Genomic DNA, 16613 nt, shown 5'->3' on the forward strand with positions numbered 1-16613 from the left:
CACCTGGGATGCTTCTGAAATAATGCAGATTCCTTGCCCAGAGATTCTATCTCAGTAGTCTGGGGTGGAACCCAGAAATCTGCATTTTAACAGGTGCCCAAGGTGATTCTGATGTAGGTGGTTAGTGGACCCTATTTTGGGAACCAGTGCATATAAATCACCTTGGGAACCTTGTTAAAATGCAGATTCTAATGTAGGCCTGGGGCAGGAGCTCCTGGGTACAAATGGCAGTGACTTTGTCTCCACCCAGAGGCACCTCGGAAGAAAGGCCTGGCGACCTACTTCTGAAAACTCAGCCATTGAAAACCCTATGGAGCACAGTTGTACTCTGACAGACACGGAGTCTCCGTGAGTCAGAATCAACTCAACAGCACCTGGTCACAGGGTATTACCCCACCCACTGCCGTGGCGTCGGTTCCGACTCCTAGTGACCTATAGGACAGAGTAGAGCAGCCCCATAGGGTTTCTAAGGCTGTAAATCTTCACAGAAGTAGACTGCCATACCGTTCTACTGAGGAACAGCTCGGGGGTTCGAACCATCAATCTTCTGGTTGTTAGCTGAGTGGTTTAACCACTGTACCACCAGAGGTCCTTGGTTACTGGGTAAGGGACCAAAATTTAGCAGCACTAAAAAGACCCCTGGTGGTGCTGATGAGGCTGTGTAGAGATCACACCTGAGAAGCAAGGTTCTTGGGGGTTCCCCTGGGAACTTGTTAGAAATGCAGAATCTTAGGCCCCACTGAGACCTACTGAATCAGAAACTCTGGGGGTGGGGCCCACAGTCTGTGTTTCAGCAAGCCCTCCTGGTGATTCTGAAGTACCTTAAAGTTTGACAACCACTGCTAGATAGTCATGCTGCTTAGAGAAATGGGTTAGAGGAGGCCAGGTGGGGCAGGGCGGTAGAGCGTGAGCTAAGCCCGTTCTGTGTCACCTCTTCTGGTCTCCTCCTCCTGCAGAAACCAGGCTGGTCCCCTGTGAATTCAGATGCGAGGGAGCGTCTCCCTCATGGTGTTGTGCACACACACTCTTCCTCTTTGATGAGAGCAGGGAAAACTTGGTGGGCAGCCTGGGAAGTCTGAAATTTAAGCAGGCCGGTTGGCAGATGTCGCCAGTGCCTGGCAGAGCTGGTGGTGAGGGCCCCAGGGGCACATCAGTGGGACTGGAGGAGCCAGAGCCAATCAGCATTAAGTCCAGCCGGAAGCTGGTGCCCCAGGAGCAGTTGGGACGGGAAGGGCCAGGCAGCTCCCAGAACTCTGGGCAGGGGAGGGGCAGAGTCCAGAGCAGCCCAGAAGGCAGGGTTGGGAGGCTTGGCCAGCAGTGTCCAGTGTGTGTGTGGCCAGGTGCCGTAGCCTGGACTTGTCAGTGCCCAGCCAGCTCCCAACAGCTCCCACTCTGGACCGTGCTGGGAACTGGGTCGTTCACGTGAGGTAGCCAGGAGCGATAGGCAGCTGTGGGCGCTTGTTTTGCCCTCCTCGTTCTCTTCCTGGGCTTTTTTCTTTCTGTGCTGCCTTCTCCCCTGTACAGGTGGAAATGAGTCCAAGTGGGTGCAAGAAAGCAGCAGAAACTTACACACATACACGTACAAAACGAAAACAAAAAGCACTGTCTCCAACTGGTGGTGACCTCATGTGTATCAGAATGGAACTGCGCTCCATAGGGTTCGTGGTGGCTGATTTTGGGGAGATCATCAGGCCATTCTTCCGAGGTGCTTCTGGGTGGACTCGAACTGCCAACCTTTCAGTTAGCAGCAGAACATGTTAACCCTTTGCACCACCCAGGGACTTCTAGAAACATCCACCCGACCCAAAACCAAACCCACTGCCGTCGAGTCGATTCAGACTCATAGGGACCCTACAGGACACAGTAGAACTGCCCCACAGGGTTTCCACGTCTGAAATCTTTACGGAAGGAGTCTACCGCGTCTTTTTCCTGCGGAGCAGCCTGTGTGTTAGAACCACTGATCTTTTGGTTGGCAGCCAAGCGCTTTAAACACTGCACCCCCAGGGCTTAGAAACATCTATTATTTAAATATGGTCAGGGAGGGTAGGCAAAAGAAACTGGAGGACCCCATGGGTTTGGGAAGTGGGAGGCCTGGAGCTGAAGCTTCTCTGGGACTGGAAACTGCACTCTGTACGTCCCTTGCTGTCCCTCCCTGATTCCCTCCTGCCCTCACTGACCACCGGACGCCCCAGACCAAAAGGTACATTCTTCTGTCCTCAGGCCCTGGGTCACTCAGGCAGGGGAGCCCTTTCTCTCACCTTTCCCACCTTATTGTCCTCCATGTTCCCGGTGCACAGTAACAGACCCCTGGGGTGAATCTAATTCTAAACTAGGTAAGTCTGTGCTAAGTTGTTTACGCACCAGGCTCATCTGCTAACCACTTAAAACATATTTGATAAACATTGCAATTCCAGGTTAAAATTTTAATATGCAGATACCATCAAACAGGCACTCCTCAAGTCAACCCAAAGTCCTGGACAATGCAAACGGTTAATGTGCTCGGCTGCTAACTGAAAGGTTTGAGGTTTGACTGCATCCAGACGTGCCTTGGAAGAAAGTCCTGGCAATCTATTTTCCAAAAACCAGCCATTGAAAACCCCACGGAGCACAGCTCTGCTCTGACACTCATGGGAGCGCCATGAGTTGGCGTCGACTTGACAGTAACTGTTCAAGTCAACCCAATCTCAGGTTTGAACTGTTTGGGTGTCCTGCTTTATCGTGCCATCTGAGGTTGGGGGTGCCAGTCTCCCACAGGAGGGCATCAGAGGCCTGCAGGGGAGCCAAGTCTCTGGGGACGCAAGGCTGGAGAGGCTGGCGCCAGCTCTTGTCTGACTGCCTCAGGCAGCATTCCCAAGGAGAGCTTCGCCCAGAGTAATTAAAGTGGCCTCCTTAGAGCAGAGTGACCCAGAATGAGGTTTCCAGGCAGTGCTTAGAGGTGCTTTTCTCGTAGACTCGCTGCTTAGCGAACTCCCGGTTTCCCGAGCTGCCACCCTTTCCCTCTCCTTCCTGCTGTCCCCTGGCCCTGACGTGAGTTGACCAGGGGCTGCTGGGGTGCATGATTCCTCAATGGAAACAGATGGAGAATGATCTCGTCTTCATGCCCCACACTCAGGAGATTGCTGCCAGCGCCCTGCTCATTGCAGAAGGGACCTATGGTTTAGAGCCAGGTTAGAATGGGCTGGGGAAGCAAATGAAAGAGACGTTACCCTTTTCTTTCGGTTCACACTCATTGGCCCCTGGGACAGATGCACAGGGACTGGATTATTGTTGTTGAAAACAGCAGCAATGACTGGAGGGCTTGATGGTGTGAGAGGCAGGCTATTAAACAGTCCTCGGTTTTTCTTCTCACCTGGGGGAAGCTGGCAGCTCTGTTTAATCAGAGGAAAGTCAGGGGAGACTGGATTGAGAAACAGGAAACAGGGTTTGGTTCTGGACCATTTCACTGACTTTCAGAGTAATAGTGACAAATCATCTATTTGAGAATGGTAATTAAAACAAACAAACAAAAACCTGTCGCCATCGAGTCAAATCCGACTCATGGTGATAGCCCGTGTTATAGAGTAGAACTGTGCTCCATAGGGTTTTCTTGGCTGTAATCTTTTTAAAAAATTGTTATTGTGCTTTAAGTGAAAGTTGACAAATCAAGTCAGTCTCTCATACAAAAATTTATATACACCTTGCTATATACTCCTAGTTGCTGTTTGCCTAATGAGACAGCACACTCCTTCCCTCCACTCTCTATTTTTGTGTCCATTCAGCCAGCTTCTGACCCCCTCTGCCCTCTCATCTCCCCTCCAGACAGGAGATGCCCACATAGTTTTATGTGTCTGCTTGAGACAAGAAGCTCACTCTTCACCCATATCATTTTCTATCCCATAGTCCAGTCCAATCCCTGTCTGAAGAGTTGGCTTTGGGAATGGTTCCTGTCCTGGGCTAACAGAAGATCTGGGGACCATGACCTCCGAGGTCCTTCCAGTCTCAGTCAGACCATTAAGTCTGGTGTTTTTACGAGAATTTGGGGTCTGCATCCCACTGCTCTCCTGCTCCCTCAGGGGTTCTCTATTGTGTTCCGTCAGGGCAGTCATTGGTTGTGGCCGGGCACCATCTAGTTCTTCTGGTCTCGGGCTGATGTAGTCTCTGGTTCATGTGGCCCTTCCTGTCTCTTGGGCTCATAATTACCTTGCGTCTTTGGTGTTCTTCATTCTCCTTTGCTCCAGGTGGGTTGAGACCAATTGATGCATCTTAGATGGCCTCTTGCTAGCGTTTAAGACCCCAGACACCACTCTCCAAAGTGCAGAATGTTTTCTTAATAGATTTTATTATGTCTGGGCTGTAGTCTTTATGGAGGCAGATTGCCAGGCCTTTCTTCCATGGCACCACTGGGTAGGTTCCAACTACCCACCTTTAGGTTAGTAGTCAAGTGCAAACTGTTTGCGCCACCCAGGGCCCACATCTATATAAAACAGGGCATAATAGGGCATGGGGATTTGGTGGACTGTGGCTTGCATGGGAGAGTTTCTCCATTTGTAGAATGAAAGAACGAGATTGGCAGGATTCGACAGCTTCTCTTCTGAAAAAAAAAAACAGTATTTTCCAAAGCTACAGGAGTAACTCAGGGTCATGGGGATAATATGGTCAGTGGTTTACTCAGTGTTCCCACGTTTTACCTGGTAGAACCAGGGCAGTCTTTCTATAGCAGGTAGGCAGCCTCCGAGTGAGAACATTGACTCCAACTGCCCACATGAATGGGTAAGCATTATGCCTGCCTAGTGATCACTCAGCCCCTGCCTGAGCGTGTCCAGGAACAGGGAGCGATGTCCTGCCAGTCCTCAGTGGCTTGTTAAAGAAAGGTGGGGATGGATGGTCAGGAAAGGACAGAGAAGTATAAACACAACTTTGCCCATTCATTACTCATTCTGGAGCTCGCTGGCTCCATATAACAAGTAAAAAACAAAACCAAACCCATCGTTGTGGCTTCAATTCATGTCGACTCCATGCGTGACAGAGTAGAACTGCTCCATAGGGTTTTCTTGGCTATAATCTTTATGGAAGCAGATCACCAGGTCTGTCTTCCATGGCACCTCTGGGTGGGTTCAAACCACCAACATTTAGGTTAGTAGCCAAGTGCAAACCATTTGCACAACTCAGGGATCTTTTAGTAAGAAACAACTCCCAAATCTCAGAAGCGTAAAACAAGTTTCTTTCTTGCGTGTGTTGCGTGTCCATCCTGGGTTACCTGAAGGCTTCGCTCCTCACTCATAGTTTCAGGCTGATGGAGTACCCACTACCCTAAATGCTCTTCACTATGTCACAGGGAAAAGGAGACTCTGGAGAGTTCTGCACCAGCTATTGCCAGTCTGTTGTACTGTGGTGGCTTGCATGTTGCTGTGATGCCGGAAGCTATGCCACCGGTATTTCAAATGCCAGCAGGGTCACCCATGGTGGACAGGTTTCAGTGAGGCTTCCAGACTAAGACAGACTAGGAAGAAAGGGCTGGTGATCTACTTCTGAAAATTAGCTAATGAAAACTCTGTGGATCATAATAGAATATTGCCCAATATAGTGCTGGAAGATGAGCCCCCTGGGTTGCAAGGCATTCAAAATACTAAGTGGCGGCAACAGTGGAGTTGAGCATACCAACAATCGTAAAAATGGTGCAGAACCAGGCAACGTTTCGTTAGGAGCCAAACCAATGGCAACTAACAACAACATTAAGTTCCGTAGGGAATGAACAGCCTTCTCTTCCCATCATTTCTGCGCCTAGCCTATGAGGGAGCTGAGGAATGCCGTCTCACCATGTCCCAGAAGGCGGGGTGCTGGAGGTACCTGGGGAGCAATGGCAATGGCCACTGTAGTGGCTTTATGAAAATGGCCTTGGTGGCTTTCATTTGGCTCAGGAGGAGAAGGCTCTCTGCACCTCGAATATCATGTGACAGAGAAAACCTGGGCAAGTAGGTAAGAACCAGTGTGTGTCTGTAAAGGGCACTCGTACTCCCAAAGGTCTGCCTGGATTAGCCAGAGGAGCCTCACAGGCTTTCAGGGATCCTGTTCAGCATTCCACGTATTAAGAGGCAACCGGGAGAAGCCCCCCACAGAGAGCAGGATGAACTCTTCAGCCTTTTCCCCATCCCCCGAGAGGCTGGGGACCTCTGGGACCAGCTGGCCCCCATTAAGCAGTTTTCCTCCACACGGTGACAGTGACAAATCCTCCCTGCTTGGAAGGCTGCAGCTTCCACTATAAATCAAGCCCTGAAGAGGGAAGAGGCAGCGGTGATTAATGGTGGAATCTGAAATCCAAACTGTCATCAGTCAGAGATTTGTCACTGGCGCTGGAGATGGGGCTGGTGCTGTAATGGATGATTCAGGCCCAGGGTGGCTTCTTTAAACATGTTAATTGGCTCAGCATACGTGGCTGAAACCCATGATTAAAGAAGGTATGGGTGTGAATAGCAGAGCCTCCTGGCAGGCCCAGCTCTGAGAATGTGGCCTTTCTCCTTGGACCGAAGGAGGCGGGGTGGTGCCTTGACTGGGTGCAAGTAGGGTGGGTAACTCCTGGGTCTCTCAGGAAAGTGATAGGGACATATCTCTCCCACCACGTGCTGGCTGGCTCATAGGGGCTGGCTGTGCCTGGTCCACCCACGGAGCGTCACCTCCACTAGAGTGATGGCTCTTTAACTCAGATTCCAGGGTTCCTGTCTGAGAATTCAAAGTGTGGGTTAGTACACTTCGTCCTCATTAGACTTTAGGAATACAGGAGATGCCGCTTAGTTACAACATGCATTTCTTATACGTGTGCCTGTGGGTGCATTTCGTTTTACCGTGTGTGTATGTGTGTCACCGTCTGTATCTGCCGTCTGGGGCGGCTAGCTGCTCTGACTCAAAAGAGATGAATGAGACCGAAGTTGTGTTACGAATCCAAATGTGTCAGCTGGAAGCCCTTTGCTTTCTTCCCAGAGAAATCTTGGTTCATGGCCACAGGCGGCAGTCCTGATGGCAGCCAGCCATGCTGCTAACGTATGAGCTTGGTCAGTTCAATTCATTTTACTAAATATTTGTTGAGTATCTGCTAAGTGCCAGCACTGTGCAAAGAAAGCACTTTGTAAATGGCGATGAGGAAAGAATAGACCTTGGCCAAGATGGCTCACGGAATAATGGAATATATCCTTGTGCATTGGGAGGCATGAGAAGGGTAAAACCCCAAACCAAACCCGTTGCTGTCCAGTCGATTCCGACTCATAGTGACTCTGTAGGACAGAGCAGAACTACCCGACAGGGTTTCCAAGGAGTGGCTGGTGGATTCGAACTGCCAGCCTTTTTGGTTACCAGCTGTAGCACGCTATAGCTCTTAACCACTTTGCCACCAGGGCTCCGTGAGGATAATGGGTGGACTATGGGACATTCCCAAGGAGAGGGTCAGAAAGCATGCTGTGAAGCTCAGAGGTACAGCTAGTGACCAGGGAGAGGGTGTGAGGGGCAGAGCGTGCACTAGGAAGTGAATTTGAGATGGGCTTTAGAGGATGGTGTCTTATTTAGTGCTGCTATAACAGAAATACCACAAGTGGATGGCTTTAACAAACAGAAGTTTATTTTCTCATAGTTGAGGACACTAGAAGTCCGAATTCAGGGTATCACCTCCAGGGAAAGGCTTTCTCTGTCTGTCGGCTCTGGGGGAAGGTCCTTGTCATCAATCTTCCCCTGGTCTAGGAGCTTCTCAGTGCAGAGACCCCAAGTCCAAAGGATGTTCTCTGCTCCTTACTCTTCTTGCTTGGTGGTAATGAGGTCCTTCTCTCCTCTGCTCGCTTCTCTCTTTTATATCTCAAAAGAGATTGACTCAAGGTGCAATCTAATCCTGTAGATTGAGTCCTGCTGCATTAACATAACTGCCTCTAATCCTGCCCTCATTAACATCATAGAGGTTAGGATTTACAACACGAAGGATAAATACATCAGATCACAAAATTGTGAACAACCACACAGTACTTGGAATTGTGTCCTGGCCAAGTTGACACACATTTTGGTGGGACACAATTCAATCCATGACAGACGGTTAGAAAGATTCTGCTTGGGAGGACCAAGGCATTAATGCTGGTCTGAACAATGCATAGAGGATAGAAAGATAGACAGATGATAGATAGATAGATAGATGATAGATGATAGATTAGATAGATAGATGATAGACAGATGATAGATTAGATAGATAGATGATAGACAGATGATAGATTAGATAGATAGATAGATGATAGATTAGATAGATGATAGATGATAGATTAGATAGATAGATGATAGACAGATGATAGATTAGATAGATAGATAGACAGATGATAGACAGATGATAGATTAGATAGATAGGTAGGTAGGTAGGTAGATAAGGCATTGGTGGTTCAGTGGTAGAATTCTCACATTCCAACAGGGAGACCTGGGTTTGATTCCTGGCCACTGCACCTCACACACAGCCACCACCCATCTGTCACTGGAGGCTTGTGTGTTGCTATGATGCTGAACAGGTTTCAGCAGAGCCTCCAGACTAAGATGGGCTAGGAAGAAAGGCCTGGTCATCTACTTCTAAAAATCAGCCAGGGAAAACCCACAACAGATCAGATCACAACAGTCCAGTCCATAACCAATTGGCAAGGGCAGCGTTTAGCTCTGTTGTGCACAGGGGTTGCCATGAGTCGGGGCCGACTCTGCAGCTGAAAACAACAACAACATGTATATATGTATACATATATAGGTATATGTGTTTGTATATAGGTGTTGTATGTATGTTGACGTATATATGTGTGTATGTATGTATAGGTAGGATGGTACGTTTCTGTCTCTAGCTGAGACCCCCCCTTACTCCTGGCCAAGGGACTGAATGTCTCCTTTCAGTTACTCTTTAGCTTACAACATAGATTTCTGTTCAAATGTAAACACCCTGGGGGAAGAGGGTGTGGTCAACAGTTATTTTAAACTCCTTTTACTCATTAAGGCCCCTGTGGCTGGATGGGGCTGGGGAGTGGGGAGCTTAGTGGTCCTGCTGGCCACCCTCCACCTCTGGCCCTGTTGCTCTGGGCTGGTTTCTTCCCTCTTCCCCCTGAGGCTACACTTTCCCTCTTTATCACCACCACGTGATCTTTCTCTTGGGTTTCTCTCATTCCACCCACCATCAAGCAAAGTGTTGTTTCTCAATTTTCTCCCAACCCTGCTATATTTGAAATAAACACACACGTTCACTTTAGGTTTGTGAAGGGAAGATACACAGGGGCTGCGTAAACAAGTGCCGGCCCGTTACAGAATCACTGGAAACCCCATCAGTGTTTCTCCTAGTGCGCCTGCCTCGGGTCAGGCACCACAGAGGCCAGCCCAGCTCTCTAGTCTCCCAGTGGCCATCCCTGGGTGAGCCCCAGAAGCAAATACAGTGCTCTGGTAAATAGGGTGCTGAGGACCTGTGTCCATTAGGGATTAGGTATAAAACAGGGACACCAGGGGATCCCTGGGGGGTGCAAACGGTTAACACTCAGCTGCTAACTGAAAGGTTGGAGGTTCAAGTCCACCCAGAGGTACCTTGGAAGAAAGGCCTGGAGATCTCCTTCCAAAAACTGAGTCATTGGAAACCCTATGAAGTACAGTTCTACTCTGATACACATGGGGTTGCCATGAGTTGGCATTGACTTGACAGCAACTGGTTGGCTGGTACTAGAAAGGGGAGGACTTAAAGAAATGGACCCCAGTCCTGGGGCAGCGACTCTGTGCTGCTGCAGGGAGGGCTCACGCCACCAGCACATGGGAGGCGGCGTCCAGGCAGAAGTCAGCTGCCATAGAAGCAGGAGCGGCTTTTCCTCCCTCTAACCCAGGCCTGTGTCTCTGCTCCCTCTTCAGCTGGTGCTGCCAGAATATTCCATCCACAGCCTCTTCTGCATCATGTTCCTGTGCGCACAGGAGTGGCTCACCCTGGGGCTGAACGTTCCTCTCCTTTTCTATCACTTCTGGAGGTAAGTCTGCTAGGGGCTGATCTGTCCTTCCCTTTTCTCCATAGGCAGTCTGCCCTCCAGAGATGATGTCCCCTAAACAGACTGGCCACCTGGTGCCTTCCTTTCCTTCCTACCCTTTGGGGGACCTCTCTCCAAAGCTCCCTTTCTGAGCTGTTCTCAGGCAGCAAGAAGTCCAATAGGGAAGGCCCCCTCTCGCAAGCTCCCCTTAACCACAGCCCCAGCCCTTGTAGGTCAGCGTTCGAAGCAGATACCAGATGGACTGGATTTTCTGGGACAGTTCTGATTTCAAGTATTCTATTCCTTGCTAAGACCATGTGTCAGATCGTGTGATTTGGGCTTTGCAAAATATAGTCACCATATGGATAGAGGAGGCAGGGCTGGGAAACACCAAAGTAGGGGAGAAGGCAATTGTGCAGATCAGTTGCCCACATTTTGCCCCCTGCTCCCAGAGTTTTGGTCCACCAAAACATTTCGTCATTGTCATTTTACATAAAATATAGGCTGTGTTTAGTCACGTTCTTTCTTTCATTTAGCAAACGTATGGGACACATACTACATGCCAGGCATTGTGGGAGATTCCAGGCTGATAAAAGATATACTTCTTGCCCTCAGGGTTTGTACAGCCTAGTGGCAGAGTTAAATATACCCTTAGCAGGTATGTAAGGAGTCTGTGTAGGAACATAGAGAAAGGAGCAATTAGACTGGAGAGGGTGGCATTGGAAAATCTGGGAAGGTGCATTCCAGGTTGAGGTATTAGCACATACAAAGTCCCAGAGGTCAGAAACCACATGGTGTGTTTGAGGAACAGCAGTTGCTTAGTGTCATTGGATGGGGGGAATCTCAGAACATAGTAAGAAGAGATGGGGTTGACAAAACAGTTGGGAACTGGGTACGGAGAGCCTGAAGCAGCCTGGTGGGGAAGTTAGAATTTATTCTGCAGGGAACGGACAGCTGTGCAAAGCTTTTAGGAGACCAAGAGCATTTCCTGGTCTGACTTTGGGGATGATGACCCTGGCAGCAGTGTGAAGGATGGGCTGGGGGGTGAGATATTGAGGAGGTTGTGGGGGTGTCCTGGAAAGAGACCATGAAGGGCTGAACCAGATAGTGGAAGGGGGAGTGGAGAGAATGAGAGGGACTGTGGAGGGAAACTGGGCAGGCCGTGGCAATACTTGGGTGCAGGAGGTGAGGGAGAAGGAGCCTCCTACCTGGGCGCCTGGGAGGGTGACAGTGCCATTGACCAAGAGCAGAAGGACAGGAGAAGTCACAGGTTTAGGGAGGCAGGAAAATGGTTTGGGCTATACAGCGAAGTCCCGCTTTAAGTGAATGTAAGCTGTTCAAATCTGAATTTAGGGAGAAGTCAGAAGAAGAATTAGGGTGTTGAAATGTATCGAGTCCCCACTCGGGGACTTTCTATGCTTTCCCTCATCCAGATAGGTTGAGTCAGGCTGCTTTTCCCCGGTTTTACACGTGGGGACGGAGAGACTTAACAAAGGTGAAGTTAATTGCCCAGAGCTGCTCAACTGCTAAGCGGCAGAAGGAGGGTTTAGCCCGTAGTCTTCCTGAATCCGAAGTCCGCGCCCTCGCCCTGCACATGCTGCCTGGAGGACGGGTTCTCCCCCCTTCCCCCCCAAAAAGGAATTTATCTCAATGTGCTTTAGGTGGTGGGCTCTCAATCCAGGGTATCAAAAATCTGGTTAATTTACAAAGCTTTGCTTTGTGCACTGCTTCTCAGAGCTCCCACATGCCCACGAGGGAGTCAGGACCAGCCAGCCAGCGTCCTTACCCTTGGACTGCATACACCTTTACACAAAGGGGCCATTGGGATCTTCCTGCCAGTAGGGACCTTGTCTTAGGCTTTTTTTGAATCCCTGGCAGGATTTAGCTTAGGTCCTGACAATTAGTAAGAGCTCAGAAAATGAAAGAAAAACAAAATGAGGAGGGGAGGGGTCTTTTAAAAATCAGTCTTTTCCAACACTCTGTCTCCTTCCTTTGCCCCTCCCCCTTGCCCCTGACAGGTCCCACCCTGTGATGTTTCTCACTAAGGTAAAGCCCCCTCCAGCTCTAGCTTTTCGTTTGCCGCCGTTTATTCAGTGCTTGTTCTTTGCCAGGTTATTTACATACATTAGCTCACTTGGAGCCCTGTTGGCACCGTGGGTAAGAGCTTGGCTCCTAACCAAAAGGTCAGCAGCTGGAATCCACCAGCGGCTCCTTGGAAACCCTATGGCGCAGTTCTGCTCTGTCCTATAGGGTTGCTAGGGGTCGGAATTAATTCGATGGCAACGGGTTTGGCTTTTTTGGTTAGCTCATTTAGTCCTCACAGTAGTCCTTTGAGGTAGGCAGTTTTCATACCCATTTTACAGACAGGAAAGATGAGGCTCAGAGAGGTTCATGACTGATCCAGGGAAGGTCCCATGACTGGTTAGTGGCAGAGCCCTAGCCCCCTCCACTGAGCTGCTTGGCTACCCTGCCCCTCTGCCTCCACTTAATGAGGTCACCTGGGAACAAGGCCATAAAAAAAAGCAAATCGATTTTGAAATCTGCTCCCGGGAAGAGGAAAGGTGAGTAGCCCGGAAGGCAATGAGCTGGCAGATATTGAATCTGGCTTGTGATTTCTTCTCAGCGTGATGCCAGTGACAGATAATGTCAGTGCAATCCTCTGAACAGGAAGAAAGAGGGAACGGAAATATCAGCTCCACGAGTTGCTACATTACAGGGGTGTTCCTCAAAGCCGGCGTGATTAATACCTGATTAGAGCCGACTCTCCTGCTCCTTGCTCACCACTGAGAACCACAGCCTGTCACAGAGCCTCGCTGGGCCTGTTAATTCCCGGTTCCTTTACAACGGTGACTCAAAAGCAGCCAGGCTGAGTGATTTCAGCTCCACGTTGTTCTTTGGCTCCAGAGGAGACTGTGGCAGGGGCCCTGAGGCAGCGTCCTGCCCACACCCAGAGGAGGGGCTCCTGGGGCAGCACGCTCCCCCCGTCCAGCCACCCCCACAGGACCTGGAGACCTGCCTGGGCTCACAAGGTTAAGGCTCTGGCCTGGTGTCCCACCCCATGTGTCCCACCCCAAGTGGCCTTGGTCAGCTCATGCTGAGCCTATGCGATATCCTGCAGCAGACAAAGCGTTAGCCTCTCTCCTCCCTCCTCCCTTCTACCACTGTTTTGTCTTTACCCAGTCTCCCTCTGGCATTGCTCTCTCACTGCAGAAGGCTAATGTTCTTTTTGCTATTCTAGGTCCTTCTATTAAGAAAAAAAGTGTCCGGTAAACTGCTTCACATTCAAGTGGGAATATGATATCCATTCCTGAGTATTCGGGGTTTTAACAGGGGGTTTGGGTAGAGGACGAGACTTAATCCAAAGTAACTTAAGCTTTGAGGTAGAATGTAGGTACGGCGGCATCAGGGTGGCGAAGACATAGCCCTGTACTTACCCCTACACCCCTGTCTCTTCGGAACTGACCCGATGGCACCTGACGACACCACCTCTGTCCCTATACCCAAGTCTGTGCACGCTGCTGAGCGCCATCCCGCTTGAGGGAAAGGAAGCTCTTCCTGGTACCTCTTAGGTAACACCAGGTGATACATTTTTCCTTCCATCAGAGCAGCTTTGTACATGGTCTTAATCACCCTGAGCCATTGGATTTGAGTATTGGTTTCTTATTGCCTGCTAGATAGTAGTAACAACTGAGCTGGCCTTTGGTGGCATCTGGACTGTGATCCCAGCAGACGACAGAAACTGCTCAGCGGAGGTCTCTTGGAGAAAAGTCCTGCATCAGGAGGGCTTGCCCCGACCACTTCGGAAGCCCCTTCAGAGCCTCACTGCCAATGGTGCATGTCCTCTTTCCCTGCAGGTATTTCCATTGCCCAGCAGATAGTTCAGAGCTAGCCTACGACCCGCCGGTGGTCATGAATGCAGACACCCTGAGTTACTGTCAGAAGGAGGCCTGGTGCAAGCTGGCCTTCTATCTCCTCTCCTTCTTCTACTACCTTTACTGGTGAGTTTCTGCCCCTCTGGTGGGTTTGATGCCTGCGGCAAATTCAAGGGGCTTCAGGTTGGCCTGGTAGCCTTTGGGAGGTGGCCTGTGAGGGTAGGAGTCATGGCCTATTGGGTATAACTCCAGCCATCGGATCCTAGGTCACAGAAGGGCTTCCATGTGAACCAGTAAGAGGGGTAGTCGGTCCCACAGGAGTCCTGCCTGCTGATGGGCACATTTAGTGAAAACACAGTCTCCCAGCGCCTCCTAGGAGATTATCTCTGTTGGTTACTCCTTCCTTCCAAGAGGACTTTCTGTCTCTGGCAATTGTGCAGCTCAGCCGTCAGATTACCTGTGGCCCCCGATTCAAAGCCTGGTCGTCCCTTGCCCACTAGTCTGTTTGTGAGCATTCTTGGGTGCCACAGCAGAATCCCTCAGCGGCAGTCATTCTTCACGAAGTGCCATGTTGGATCATTAAATGCTTACGCTAAAAATTTTCCCAATATTACATAACATCATTCTAATTAGGTAAAACATGCTGATTTTGCAATTCCGTTTCAGGAGTCTCCCCTCTTTTCACCTCTTTATTGAGAACATCTGAGCTAAGCAGTAGCTATAAACAGACTGTCTTGTGGTTTGATACCCCATAGAGTGCCTTGTCTACCATCTCCTCCTCCTTCCTGTTCCTCTTTGGGTTCATGTCTGGGTCCTCTCACCTGTCACCTTGCTATCCCATTGCTACCTGTGCCAAGGCCCTGAATATGTCTAGTTATCCCAGTGCTGTCTCCAAAGTGGCATGGTTGACAGTAGCCAGATAAGGCGGGGAGGGTGGGGGTGTTAGATTCCAGGGCCACCCAAGGTTTAGGTTGGGCTGTGGCAGGCTGGGAAGTGGCTACATTTGTCCAGCATTTAAAAATGAGCCAGGCTTTGAACTAAGAAGTGCTTTATATGTATTGCTAGTTTTATGAGATAGATGCTATCATTACCCACATTTTTAAAAATGAGGGAACTGAAATTGAGAGGTTAGATAATTGCCCCATGTCACAGGTACTAAAATGTCACAGCTGTAAATCCATCTCAAGTTTGATTCCAAAGACTGAACTCTTAACTGCTGGCTGTCTTAGGTAACCTCTAGAACAGTCTTTATCAAAGTGTGGTCTTTGGATCGGGGCCCTAGTGGTGTAGTGGTTAAGAGCTCAGGCTGCTAATCAAAACTTCGGCAGTTTGAATCCACCAGCTGCTTCTTGGAAACTCTACGGGGCAGTTCTATTCTGTTCTATAGAGTCGCTATGGAACCCGCTTGATGGCAAAGGGTTTGGTTTGGTCTTTGGACCATTTGCATCCGAATCATAGAGTGAGGAGGGTGTGCTTAAAAATGCAGATTCCTGGGCTTAGATCTCCTAATTCGGAATTTCTGGGGCTAGGAGTCTACGTTTTAAATGAGGTCCTCAGGCAATTCTGATGCACACCCTAACTTAAGACCTGTTGGTCTGGAGGGGTCTGTTTGTGTCTTCCTCCCCTCCCGCTCCATCCCGGGTGTCTCCACAGACTCAGAGGCCCTGGAGGTATAGCTGCCCCTGGAGTAACTCAGAGTCTTGCGGGGGATTCAGTGTCAACCCACCACGTTCTTCCTGGAGCCAAGGATTGGTCCAGGCTCAGGGTAACCCCCTCTCTCCTCCTCAGATGGCTTGCCGGGACATTTTCTGCTCTAACATGCAAGGAACCTGAGGACCTTTGAAGCTTCTGGAGATTTCCAAGGTGCCCCACAGGTTCATCCAAGTCCCTCTGACTCCAAGTCTGAACTCTTAACTCTCTAAAGCTTGCTCAGGCTGGTTCTGTCTTGGGAAACCTATAACCAGTTGCTGTCGAGTTGGTCCTGACTCATGGCGACCCCGTTATGTGTCAGAGTAGAACTGTGCTCCACAGAAATTTCAGGGGCTGAATTTTCAGAAATAGATTGACAGGTCTTTCTTGTGAGACACCTCTGGGTGGACTCAAACCTCCAACCTTTCAGTTAGCAGTTGAGTGTGTTAACATTTGCACTGTTCAGGGACTCCTGGGAAACCTAATAAAAAACTTAACCAAACTCATTGTCGTCGAGTAGATTCCAACTCATAATGACCCTATAGGACAGAGTGGAACTACCCCATAGGGTTTCCAAGGAGCAGCTGGTAGATTTCAACTGCTGACTTTTTGGGTAGTAGCCGAGCTCTTAACCACTGTGCCACCAGGGCCCTAGAGATAAGACAAGCCCTCGTGGGCTTAGGGAGTTGATGCCTTGGAGAGTAGTTTCTTAACTGGAGCGTGCTAAACGTCACTTCCTTGTGGGGCTGCAGACTACCCCTGCTCAGAGTGTTACAAAGCCAACAGAACAAGGCCAGAACTTTCCCTGGATCCTGCCCCCAGTAGCCTGGGGGTCTTCTATCCACCTTAGTCCTGAGGGAGGCTGGGGCAGGGCCCTGCTTCTTCATTTCACTTTTATTGCAGTAACTGCTGGAGCCCAAGGCATTTTGGGGAAGAAGGCATATGATTTCACGGACAGAAAGCAAAGCGGCTCTTTGCTTGGCTGTGGAGGCGGGAAGGGGCGGTGTGGGGTGGTGCTTGTGGCCGCTGGTAGATGGGTATGATCATTTTGTGACTGGTTATGTTTCTGTCCTCTGTCCAC

The 16613-nt window shown here is 49.8% G+C and overlaps 1 protein-coding gene across 1 annotated transcript in view; it reads left to right on the plus strand.

Moving 5' to 3' along the window:
- The window catches only part of CNIH3 (cornichon family AMPA receptor auxiliary protein 3), a 149088-nt gene that overhangs the window by 129087 nt on the left and 3388 nt on the right, over nt 1-16613 (plus strand). Inside the window, exons 5-6 of the mRNA XM_049867923.1 lie at nt 9862-9974; nt 13826-13969. Coding sequence (XP_049723880.1) covers nt 9862-9974; nt 13826-13969 — 257 coding nt within the window. The remainder of the gene's footprint in view (nt 1-9861; nt 9975-13825; nt 13970-16613) is intronic.

Source organism: Elephas maximus, chromosome 24 (genome assembly GCF_024166365.1).
Source record: "Elephas maximus indicus isolate mEleMax1 chromosome 24, mEleMax1 primary haplotype, whole genome shotgun sequence".
NCBI lineage: Eukaryota > Metazoa > Chordata > Mammalia > Proboscidea > Elephantidae > Elephas > Elephas maximus.